Here is a 12876-nt window from a genome sequence, read left to right as displayed (position 1 = left end):
GTGTAACGTAAACGTAGTGCCTTACGAATTACATTGTAACGTGCCAGTTACGTGAATATTCATGCTGTTGCCATTAGGTCAGGGAGATGAATATTTGCAGGGACAGTCGCATGGACTATTGGGACTTTGCGATGAAGGTCTGCCTTAAAACGTCCAGCAGCAAGACATAGCTTGTGGTTTCAGTGTAAGAAAACTATCTTTTTCATCACCAGGAGCCAAGATAACAAGATTTATAGAACGGTCATAAACCTTTCCATGTGATTTGTTGCGCGTGTATTTTTTTCCGTGTTTGTTTTTGTAATTTCACTGTTTTTAAATTGCTAATGGGTAGCTTCTTCCAAACCAAAATGTCCTTCAAATATTTGACACCTTATTGATGCTGCGGAACAAAACTTCGGCTGCGTCGTGCAATTGTCAAACAGAAGAAAATATATGTCCTTAGGCTGCGGTTGCTGTTTTTGTGGGTTCCCAGTGTCTGAAATGCACTCTGTTTTTATTTCGAGATTTAATTCCACTTAATTTGAATTCCACTTGTGTCACGGTATGATGTACAGCATGTGTAAATAGACTCGCCGAGTGAGTCGGAACACAATGTGCAACTGCGGGTTTTCGAGATGCGGCTGCGACTCTTCCTGGGGCTCGGAGGGACGCTCCGCTCACGCCGTCTTCGCTCTGTGTTTCTACAGGTTCTTCCTGAAGTTCTTCCTCAAGTGTAACCAGAACTGTCTGAAGAACGCGGGGAACCCCAGAGACATGCGCCGCTTCCAGGTGAGTGCCCGCGCCCCACCTGCGCATCCATGGGTCCGGTAACTTCTCCGTTGCAAAAGGCTCCGGCAACCACGGGGAGAACGTGACGAACGGTACGTGTCCCGTGAGGTCCCGCGGTACCGCATGAAAACGAAATCCGCCGACGAGTCACAACTTAAACAACTGCTGCAGGAGAGCCTTCCGTTGCGTTCCGCCACATATCAGAGGCGTTCCTGTGTCGCTTATTAATTTCATTTGTCTGCGGCCATGAGGGTTAGTCAAGGTCAGGTCTTCAGGAGCCTACCGCGGAAACGCAGACACATGCACGACATGACGGGAGGAGAGAGGGCTCCGTGTTTTACCGGTGTAGAGGGAGATTCGTGCACACTCCATGTATCCTGCCATCACAGGTGTCACCTGCTACACCGGCTCCGCTAATTTATGCTGCCCTGATTTTCATACGTCAGGTCATGCCCTTGTTGTACTCCCGCTGAGCTGACAAGAGAACGGGAAGGTCGAAGGCCGGCTTTGGGAGGCGGAGCAAAGACACGCAACCATCAGTGCTTGTCCTCACAAGGCCCCCGCCCCCCACCCCTCGCTCCTAACGTCAATCACACCTTCGCCTCCGCAACAGGCGGAACTGCTTCCTGTCCCACGAGTGGGAATGTACACAGGCTAGAGTAAATAAACCCCCGGAGACTCATGGGAAGCGAGGGACCTTTGCCACAACACAGGAACATGGAGCTCCCTGACTCACATTTTGCTGACTGTGTCACACACGCTATGCAAACAGAAACATGCATACAAAGAATACAGTTTTATCCCTCCTTAGCTTCAGTAAATTCACGCACGCGCGGGACGCAAACGTAAAGTCACGCACGTAACGTATCCGGCGCATAAGCACTAGCGTATTTATGATGCGTGCCCTTTACGAACACACGTGGGCTAAGTTTCCCGTTTGCTTTGCTTTTCTTTATCATATTTGTTGTTTTATTAAAGGCGAAATGAGATTCTGCTTAGTCTTTCCATTTTGTTGTTTATGTAAGAAATTCAAGACAAATTGTTTGTCTCTGCATTTCTGTGGGTTCTTTTGCACAGTAAGTTTTCCCTTAATGGGCACCTTCCATGGCTGCTCTTTCCACCCTGTGGTACTCGACTAACTGGCACTAACGGGATAGACAGACACGGCGCCTCGATGCAGAACTTAGGGCTTACACCACACAGAGTACATATTACACTCTCTCTCACACACACACGTATAAAGAGAGAGAGACAGAGAGTGATAGATGATAGATACTGCCACACACACCACAGGAGACCACAGGAAAGGAGCATATCTTCACAACTGCCGATTTTAGTCCTGATATCACCGACACATTTACACTGGTAAGTAGGGGCTGTGTTGTTGCACACGAATTACCCCACCGTAGGGACTCTCATTTTTTTCCCATCCTGTTTTAAGGGGTCCTCTTTGCCTAAACCTTCTCTGTGCAGCTTTGGGGCTTTCTTCATCACGGTCCACTGTCTCCCCTAAAAAAAAAACCCAGGCCTTCACCACATCTCTGCAGAGCACTCTGGAGTGTCTCGCGCCTTTAAACTTGTTCTTATCATTTTAATAACTGTATGAGTAATAATTACACATCTGAGTTGAAAAGGCACTTATATGTGGTAAGTATACAGGGTGTCATACAGACGATTGCTCATCTTTGACTCTTAATTGTTCGTATTAATTGTAGTGTAACAGCAGTTAACAGGCGCAGTTTGATTGAGCTTAATTAGCGGTACAATTAATTGATGGTTTTAATCGGTGGGCAAGCAGGAAACAGTGTGAAACGGAGTTAGAAAAGGCCTGAACACTCATTAACGTGTGTGTGTGTGTGTGTGTGTCGACAAGTCTGAATGTGTAAGAATGTGTTTGTGCACATGTTTAAGGAGTCAGGCAAGCTTGTCCCTGGTGTCAAGCTAGAGTTTGACTGATGTAACCAGACAAGTGTCAGGCGGGAGAAATCACACATAACACTCTGTACAGCTGTAGGTTCTTGCTCGTAGACTTCAAAAAACGAAAGGAGAGATACACACAGGGAGAGCGAGTGGGAGATGGAGAGAGGTGGTGAGAGAGCAGGAGAAAGTGAGAGACTGATTTTTCATTCCATCTTTATTCAGTAATTTCCAGAAACAAATGTTGAAGTATTAACACGACTCCTTTAGATTTTTATTTTTAGGTGCATTTTTTTTTCTTGAAAGAAGGAGAGGGAAAGAGGCAAGAGAGAAGGAAGGAGGGGAATAAAATGAATCTGTCCCTTGAGACAATGTTTGCCAAGTCTTGTCAAGCACTTCTCCTCTTGAGAGGCCGGAACCTCTCAAAGCTTTACAGCAATTTAAATAAGAGGCTCTCCAGTTGCCAGGGGACCTCCTCCTAAATAAGTTCTGCCCCCCCACCAGCCGCTCCCGGAACCACCACCTTTCCATAGCCTATCAGTGCTTTCCGTTGCACCGGCAAATCTATTAGCTCCAAGCCATTGTCTCTGGCTCCTCAAGTGGGGACATTTTTAATTAAATTAATCTGCATGTCAATCTATCGCCGATCAATCACGAGTGCCATGCTGGCTGTTCAGGGGTGCTGGAGAGGCTGACAGAGTGTGATAATGGCACAGGGAATAAACCAGCCCGGTTAATTAGCGCACATAATGGGCGGATTAGGACTAGGTTAGCGCAATCTGTGCTGGAACTGTCAGGGTGTATGTATTTCTTGGGGAACTGGGGAGTAGGGTGTGTGCACCAATTAAGGGGCCTGTTGTGATATTTGTTTATCAGAGATTTGTAAAAGAACGTGACATTGTGGACGGGACACTTTTACCTCCAGAACTGCAAACAGGGCTGGATATACACACACAAAACACACAAACAAACATCTCTCTCTCTCTCTCTCTCTCTCACACACACACACACACACACACACACACACACACGAAAGTGAACTGAGAATTGGAGTCCTTGCTGTGGGAAGTTATTTGCATGGTTTGCAGAGGTTTGAGTTACATAAAAGTGTTCATACTGGACCTGGAATTGAAAGGTTTTAGTTCAACATAAATCCCTTTATTACAAAGTGCATAAATTCCTCAGTGATGCAAGTTTAATGGGAATTCCTTAATATGTGGAAGAGGATGACACTTTGCTGAAAGCTCAGGGCAAATCCTCCTTTGTCTCTCTGTATCCCGATGTCCTGACCTTCTAAAGGTGGTGGTGTCCACAACGGTGAACGTGGACGGCCACGTGCTGGCTGTGTCCGACAACATGTTTGTGCACAACAACTCCAAGCATGGCCGAAGGGCGCGCAGGCTTGACCCATCCGAAGGAACGCCGTCCTACCTGGACCACGGTAGGCCTGTTCCCAATTCATTGCTGTTTCTGTATGACTGTCACTTCTGCTGTCTTCCTGTCTGTTTGCATGGTGTGATTCACAGGAGAAAGAATGACTGAAAAGGGGATGAGCTGTGGCTTAATGACATCACGCGTGCACTGAGGGTGTCCTGGTGATTTGAAATTACAGGGCTGCCAGTTAAGTGTTGACTTGTGCGTGAGCTTCAGGGAAGCTGCAGCCTCGGAGCCGACGCTGGACTGATCGCTATACCTAGAGTCCCGAGAAATCCAGCAATGCCTTACCCTCAAGACAATGTCCATCTGTTCTTTGGTCGATGTGGAGTTCATGGTGTGGGGCTAGGACAGACCTCTGCAGGGGTTTCCTTCCCAGCACTGGATCAACTATTCAGACCAGCCAAAACAGCAGAATTTGCAATGTAGTCAGTGCTTCGTAAACAGAGCAAAGATCCTCCGTGGGCCTCTGCCCTTCTCTGTGAAACACTTTGATACCTGTCCTCTATGGGTGACTCTACTGCTTATGTGTACTATGATTCTTCTGAACAGTGGAGGTTAGGGCAGCGCACACTCATCTCCCAAAGATAATGCCAACTACTGGCCAGGGCACTCAGGCAATGTTTTAGCCTGTCACCCTAATCCTAGGGGGCACGCATCCCCATCCCGCAGAAGAGGTGGGTCAGGACCCTGTCAGTCTTCTCGCATTCAGTTTTTGTCCTGCAACAGTTTAACATGCATCCAGGGTGGGGTGGGCAGGACAAGTGTGGTGGGTCTGGCTAAGGAGGCAGGTACGTTACGCTGAGATGCTGCTGTGGCAGTGTGTGTAAGTCCCCATAAGTGCAGTTTGCCAAGGGTTGCCGTGATACCAGAGGAAGCTTTTCAGGCAGGCATTGCCAGGTTAATGCTCAATGGGGTGGACATGATGATGGGCTTTATGCTGTATCTGTGTTGAGGATGGGATGGGGGGGTGGAGGGGTGGGTGTGGGGGGATGGGGGTGGATTCTGGTCCTTCAGAACTCAACCCCGCGCCTGACCGCCATCTGTTCAGTGGTGCAAAGAGGGAGGAGGGAAAGATGACAGCTTCGAGAGGCTCCATTTAATTAATGTGATAACCTGACCCCTTCTTCTCCCCCCCCTTACCCCATCAGAACAGATGCAGACAAAAACACACACAGGCAGCCCACCTCCAGACCCACCGCCACACCCCAGAGATGCGGGGACGTGACGAGTGTTTTCTTTGTGGATGATAGAGCCCGACCATCCACTCGGTACTACGCTTCTCCCGTGTAGCACTCGCACTCCCTTCAGTTCATAACCCTCCAGTCTTCATTAGGCCACATCCTCAGCAGTCCTGTCCAGTCGCTGCGACGCACCCAGAAGGAAGGAGTTAGTGACAAATGTATTCATTAGAGCTCTCTCTCCAGCCTGCACATGGGGAGGAGGTATTCATCCAGGAGGAATACTGAGGAGACCAAGTGGGTCTAGCTGTGTAGCTCCATTTGTCCATCTTGACATCAGCAACCTTCTTCTGGTTCACACTCTTGAGCCATTCAAATTGTTATTTTTATGTTTTTTCAACATTTTAAGAATGTTCCTCATCTTGGAGGAACCTCCTCAGAGGAATCTTCCTCCCTTTCATTCAGAGGGCAAGCAAACCGTATCTGGCTGCATTTATTTGGCTTTAATGGTAATTGGCTATGGCAAGTTATTCTATTCTTCAGATTACTTAAGAAATATTTAATGTGGGCTTGCTGGCACTTTATAATGTCAGTAACATTTGTGGTAGACACCTAGTGATGGATGATTTCGTCTCCCCTTCGTTTTCCCAACACATGCCGATGGCTGGAGACAGAACCCCTTTAATGACAGCTGCTGAGCCTGTTAGTAATACTTAGGGGTACTGTCCTCCACTGAATCGGTAGCCTGAATAAGTCTTTCTCAGGCCCTTAAAAGTTAGAAAAGCGCAACAATTAAGTCTTTTCCCATGTGGCAACCATTTTCTTTGAATGTGTGTCTGTCAAACCCGAGCCCTACAGCATCTGCATGCTTATTTCCTGAGAGAAAGCCCCTCGTCAATAAGCTCCCGTTTTGCAATTGACCCCGTCCGCTCTCAGGTTTGTCCGATACCCCGGCCCCTTAATACCCTCTAATGACTTTATTTAAGATGATTGAAAAACTGATTTTTGGAGTTAAAGAAATCCAATAGTTTTCTCATTTCTCATTCTGGGATTTAGAAATGAGAAGCACATTTTCATAGAAATCTAACCACAGCACTGATACCAACTGATCTAAGAATGGATTAAATTTGTATTGCAGATTTATTTGTGCCATTATGGCACTCCTTTGGTGTGCACTTGCTGTAATTCTTCAGGGGTTGTGGGCATTGCCTTTGCTGTCTTGTGTTTCAGGATGGATTAAAAAGGACAAAAAGTCTTTGAAAGACTGGCTAGAAGAGCAAGACTCACATCCGTATACATAGGAGTCGTGAATGTCAAAGTATTGGAATGAAGCTCTTGACTCCTTCTGAATCGTATATATTTTGCTTCGGTTTTTGGCCAATACAAGACATTTGAGTGGGATGATTACCCACAATGCAAAGCTGCTGTACAAACCTTAGCACAACAAACTATCAACTGTTCCTGAGCCTTCATTTCCAAGCCCAAAGTTTGAAAAAAATTGGACAGCAATTGCTACTAAATGTTCTCCTTGTACTACTCCTATCATGTAGTTAAGATACTGACTCTTAAAGTCCACAGGCTTAAAGCCAAGCTTTAAGTTTGCGATAGACAGAGGGCTTCCACTTCGAGAAATCCCCCCAGTGAGAAGACTGGAGGGCCAACAAGGGCCAGAGTGATGCCACGGCAGAGAGGGGTTGCAAACGGATGGGCGGGCCGGCCCTGGGGATAGAGCGGAAAGGCAGCCTCCATGTGGCAGCGGCAAGGCCGGCCCCCACCGGCTGTGGGCGCGAGCGGAGCGGGCGGACAGATGGCACTGGGGGAGGCACCCAAGTTTAATCCTATCAGATGGATTCACGTTCCACCATCTGGTTAATCCGCGCACAATTTCGGTGCCTGCAAAAGAGTCGTCTTAGGCCAAGATTACCGCCACAGATTGATCCAGAGCTCCTGCTCATCCTTCCTGGTTTATCACTTCGCCAAATTGCATTACAGCTTTTCGGCATTGTCGCTGAAGTGAGGGAGCAACGGCAGCGGGGAAAAAACATAATTTTCTGGAAACTGGATTACCGTTCTATAGCAAATTACTGCGTGTCTGACATGCAAAATATGTATAAAGTAAAGAAGATTTAGCATGTATTTATTGGTATTTTTAAAGTTGATCTTTTCGAAATCTTGTCTGGTTCCCTAAAGCTTCTGTAATGCCACAATTTACTTCATAAATATGAAAAACAAAATCACTTTCTGCATGTGCGTTGTGTGAGTGTACGTAAGAATTTGTGTCACCCCACGTACTTAATAAGAATTTGTAGTCGCTGAAGGTCGGCTTGTAACGTAATTATTTTCCAGCTTTTGAGAGATGTGTAGATTCCTTTCAGGCTTCTGAAAACTTGCCTTGAAGAGCTGGTTCCGAGAAGTTCGACGTCCAAGTTTAGAAAATTTGGGAGAAAATGAAGAGGAAGTTTCGGAAAACCGACTCTGGAGGAATTTGCCTCTCGGAAGTATTTTTGACCTTTGTGGAGATGCAGTCCACCAGCTCAAAGACAAGTTCCCCTGCTCTTGATCACTGTTTTTTGCTGACCCCTCTCATGGGTACCATTCCCTCTCTTACCAACGGCCTTATTTCCTGCACCTGCCCACTGTTAGCTCTACAGCCGCTCTTCTCTCGCAAATTCAAAGCTGTGACTTGCGTGAAGATAACTGTGACTGCTCCTCCGTCAGGGCACAGACCCCGCGATGTAACGTCCTTTCTACCAATGCTTCGAGGAGCTTAGTGTCGCCCTTTTTTTTGCTGGAAGGAATGACTTCAACGGTATGATGACATTTCTTAGTCCTTAGTACAAAGGCCACCTATTTAATGCAGCGCTATAAAATTCCACGCAGCATGTTAAAAAGTGTGAGGCAAATCTTGATTTGGTTGAAACCTCCCGGGGATGTGGCCATGCACGCAAGGACTGTGCCGCGAACGTTGTAAATGCGAACAAAAACACACTCCAGTTTGGAAAACCTCCCTTTAGACCGTCCGCTCAACATTTGGAACTAAACTGAGGAGTACAATGTGGGGATGTGAACTGTTATAGTGGACTGATCCCAGCCTCCAGTGGGTTTGAACCCAAGCAGACAGCTAATAGCCCTTAATAACCCTGCTGACTTTTCTCATGACTCGCCCCTTTGCTCTGGGGTCCTTTGAAAGGTGTTCTTAAGTTGTGCAAAACAGGTTTGTGCGGTGGTGGGTGGGGGAGCTTGCGAGCAGTCAAAACACTTGGTTTTAACCCAGTTGAACTCCACCTTGCGTGGCCACAATTGTGTCCTAGAGCGGACCGCCGTTTTAAATGTGCTTCCCCGTCTGGCGTGAAGCAGCAATTAACTGTCAAGGAGTCCGTTGCAGTAAAACAACACTTCTCGGTCGGTGTAATGTATCTTTTGTTTTTCTATGAGAGTCAGTGCACGCAGAGAGCTGTTAAAACCGCGAACGCCCTTTTGGGGGTGGGGGGAGTGTGCAGTATTTATAGTTGGATCCAGCTGTGTGCATGTTTTTTTAAGTATTGTGTTTGTTTGGTTTCCTGTCCTGGCCCCATGCTGCGAGTGTGAAAGGCGTTTGTTCAGATTGCCTCTAACCCAACTACCACCCAACCCCCTTCTTCCACCCCCCAACCCTTGGTGGGGCACCCCTTTTTCACTGTCACTTTGCACCCAGGAGAGAGAGAGTGGGATCCCTCAAATCTCCCAGGGACCCTGGCTCAGCAGAAACTCATCTCTGCCTAGCTAGTTCAGCCCTTTCCAGCTAAATCAAAAGAAACCAAACCGAGATGCGGGAGTTACAATTACAGCCAGGAGAAGAATGGGAAAGAAATACGATCCGCCGGCAGAAAAAGTCCTGCGGACTCTTTTGTGTTTGAAAGGAAGCTCGAATCAAGACGCCCACAGTCCCATCTCTCAGACAGGAATTGTCGCGCCACCTCTTTGTCCCCCACCCCCGTAGGTCAAAGGTGCCGTGTTCCTGCCGACCTTTTCCGTCTGTCTGGATCCTGCTCATAAACGTATGTGTTGCAGTATGCGAAGGTTGAATTTCAGCAAAAACGGCCCGTCGGCTCCGGGGTTGTAATAACCTCGAGGGGAAGTGGTGCCGAAGTGCCTGATTGCTACCAGAAACTGTACGGTGAATACGATTAGCGGGTCTACACGTTCCTCTCCTGCTCCGGATGGACGTGGAATTGTCGGGATTATGCAAGTCCTCTGCAACTGGCTCCATCTGCGGCGACACCTTCGGAAGCTGGGAATTAGCGTGCTTCGCAAGCGTGAGGCCGGCGCCGCGAAAGGGAGCTGTAGCCGGGAGCTGATCGAACCTGCTGGGAGCGCACCTGCCTCTTGTCCGCGCCGCAAAACGCCATACTCGCCGACGTCTGAACTCCGGGCTCGCAGCGACGGGGCACGTCTCCTGCCCCGGCGCAATCTGCCACAGCCGTGTTTGGGAGCGGTCCAAGTTGTCGCCGCGTCACCTCCGTTTAGTAGCACTACCTGAAGGGATGCCCCACGTACAAGCGGCCGCTTTTACTGCACGGTCTCTTTGCAAAGTACTCCCACTGACACACGGGACTGAGGTGCGATTGGGGGGGGGGTTGAGCCCGTCTCTTGCCGCAAGCATTAAGTGGACAGTTTTTTTTTGTCTGTACAGTGGAGCATGTTTGAGCTGAAAGCATTTAATACAACACTGTTTCTCCTGTCTGTATTTCAGCGGCGCCACCCCCCCGCTACCCCGGTTTTACCTCTCTTTCTGTCTGTTTGCACTCTCTCGCTTTCTCTCTACTTCTCTCTCTTTCCCTTTCTGTCTTTGTAAACCCCGGGCATATTGGAATTCCTGTAATTAGTCCGCCAAGCGCCTCCAGAAAGACGGCATCACAATCCGGGAGCCAAAGTTCAACATCCCGAAGTGAAATTTAAACCAATTAATGTGTTGGATTTTTATGGCTGGTTGGTGTTTTCTCAGTGAATCCCCGGGCGCGTGCCCTTTGATCGACTTCTGTAAGGACTTGCGATCGTCTTCCTGCTGGGAGCGGGGCGCCACTGACATTTACACGCCTCTCGTAAAACAATCAGCCACGCGTGGGCCGTGCTCCTATTTAATAAAGGTGTGTGTATAATAACCTAAATTAGCATTCCCGGCCTGCCTCTCGCCCCGGGGACAGGCTTTTATTCTGCAGCCATCATTGTCATAACACCACAGTGAAGCCGAGTGATCTTTCCCTGCTTGACCCTCAGATTCCTTAATCTTCATCCATATGAAACTAAAGTCAGCGATAATTTTGCCTTTCATAATTACAGGCCTAGAGGACGATGAGTGACGGGTATCTCTTACTGTGACCTGCACTCCACTCTATCCCCTTCCTCCACACCTCTTTCCAACATTCTTTCATTTCTCTTGTGCTTTTTTCTACCTGCTTCTTCTTTCAGTGTCCAGAAACTGTATCACTGTCTCCATGAGCTGTGGCTCTGTGGCATACAGTTAAAATTTATGAGCCTGATCGCAATGTGCTTGGGTCACTTGGATATGGGCAGTTGAGGTGTTTTGTTCGAACAGTCAGTGGAGGAAAAAAATCATGCCACAACTCCTGGTAATCACCTAAAAGCTGACATACATACCATTTATTGTTTTATTAATTATCAAAATTTCTTCTGATTTGTTTTAAGTAACTGCAGTGGAATATCTTCGGAAAAATGGACATATTTTCAAAAGGGTATAAAGTACCGAAGCATGGCGGGTCGGAGAAACATCCTAATGAAGTGATAGTTCTTCCAGTGCTGCACTGAGAATAACTCTCAGTGATCTTCCCAGTTGTGCTGGATGCCATGTGGGGAATGGGTTTCATACATTTTCATGCGTGTCATGGGTCTCGCGATGGGGGGGCCGAAGCCATGTTTCCCCGAGGACAGTGGGAAATCAGGCTGCAGATTCCAAAGCCATCCGTACAGATGAAAGACAGGATCTTTGTTTCGGGAGCAGTCACACCGGATTGGGATTTTGGAAAGTGGAAAGACCCAGGGTTCTTGTGTGTGTGTGTGTGTGTGTATGTGCACGTCCTGTCTATGTGTCAGTGTATTTTCTCTCTGACCTTTATTATAGTTACAGTACTATGAGGATAATATTATCGTAGTAGTATAAAATGCTATTCATTATAAGTAGGGTAAGTATGCCAAGAATGTCTACGTACTCTGCTGCAGTAAAATCAGTGGGCTTTTACATTTAGTTTATGCTTTTCTTCAAAGCATTTTACAATGTTAAGCTACTTACGATTATTTACCCGTTTATACAGTTGGGTAATTTTAGTCAGGCAATATAGGGTAATTACATGGTGCAAGGGTGGGATTAGAACCTGTAACCTTTGGTTTCCAAGATAGCAGCACTTCCCACTATACTATTAGGTGAGAGAAGGTTGTACCTAAGGTGGAATTATGGGCAACTTTCAGGAACATGACTGTGGGGCTGCAGACTTTAAGTGATTCAGCCCATCCAGCTCTGCGTAACGGGCCTCCAGGAACAGTAACTCCTGTCAGTCTTGATGATACACAGACACCTTTACAGCAAAAAAGTTAAACTGTTTATATGACGACTCGAACCAACTGAGCAGAACTGTCCCCTCTGTCCTTCACCCTCTTTACTTCGCCTCAATCCACTCCTACTGTACCACGCCCTCCTCGAAAGCAGCCACACCCTGCATCAAAGCCATCAGCCCCAGCGAAGGGTGGACAACAGGGGGCGCCACAGTCATCATCATCGGGGACAACTTCTTCGACGGATTGCAGGTCATCTTCGGCACCATGCTGGTCTGGAGCGAGGTCAGTGTCGCCCTCTAGGGCTTATTCTGCATGTCAGGATTCATGGTGCAAGGGCTGTAACTCTGAATCTCCGAAATTTATTGCCTCTCTATCCGTGTATTTACATTTACATTTTTTCCTTTGGCAGATGCTTTTTTATAAAGCAACATACAGCTCAGAATAAACAAAAATGCATTTCCCCGACAGATGGAGTGATACAGTTGATGGCACACAACTCACAAAGTACAGTTACTTATTCCAGTACCAATTTATTCTTAAAAATAATATTTTTTTTCCATCCATTCCCATAACCAAGGCACATTATATATGAATAAGTGACACAAATAAGGGTAACAGCACTTTACCCAGAAATTGTATAAGTTTATGCTGCTTAACGAAGACTCAGAAGTGTAACCGCCAGCTCTCGTAGTATAAGAGCAGCAGGACGAAAGGTCGATAAACAGCAAAGATGAATAGCAAGTTTACAACTGCTCTCTTTCAGAATTCCAGAAAAATCCAGTTGTGATTTATAGCGCTATCGTGTCCAGACCATGTTCTGTAATGCTTTAGTTCTGAGTGTCATATTCAAGCGTCGGAACATTAAAGAGGGATTCTTTGAAACGCCTTCCATTTGTAATGGCGAATTTATCAGAGAGGAGCAGTTTTCGGGAAGGCAACCTCCCGGCCGCACAGCTAACTGCGCGATGAAAGAGACGCTTAAATGCACGTAGTGTGCTTTGAGCTGTGTCCTGCTTTGCCGGGAGAA

The 12876-nt window shown here is 47.2% G+C and overlaps 1 protein-coding gene across 3 annotated transcripts in view; it reads left to right on the top strand.

Annotated features, from left to right (window-relative positions):
* ebf1a (EBF transcription factor 1a) overlaps positions 1–12876 on the top strand; it is a 133541-nt gene that overhangs the window by 85932 nt on the left and 34733 nt on the right. For 2 of the 3 annotated variants that reach the window (XM_029257240.1, XM_029257242.1), the window contains exons 7-9: positions 687–768; positions 3985–4126; positions 11998–12131. In XM_029257240.1, coding sequence (XP_029113073.1) covers positions 687–768; positions 3985–4126; positions 11998–12131 — 358 coding nt within the window. The remainder of the gene's footprint in view (positions 1–686; positions 769–3984; positions 4127–11997; positions 12132–12876) is intronic. The other variant, XM_029257241.1, reaches the window with a different exon arrangement.

Source organism: Scleropages formosus, chromosome 13 (genome assembly GCF_900964775.1).
Source record: "Scleropages formosus chromosome 13, fSclFor1.1, whole genome shotgun sequence".
In the NCBI taxonomy this organism is placed as follows: Eukaryota; Metazoa; Chordata; class Actinopteri; order Osteoglossiformes; family Osteoglossidae; genus Scleropages; species Scleropages formosus.
The sequence above is the reverse complement of the archived record's forward strand: the minus strand, read 5'-3'. Positions and strand labels throughout refer to the sequence as shown.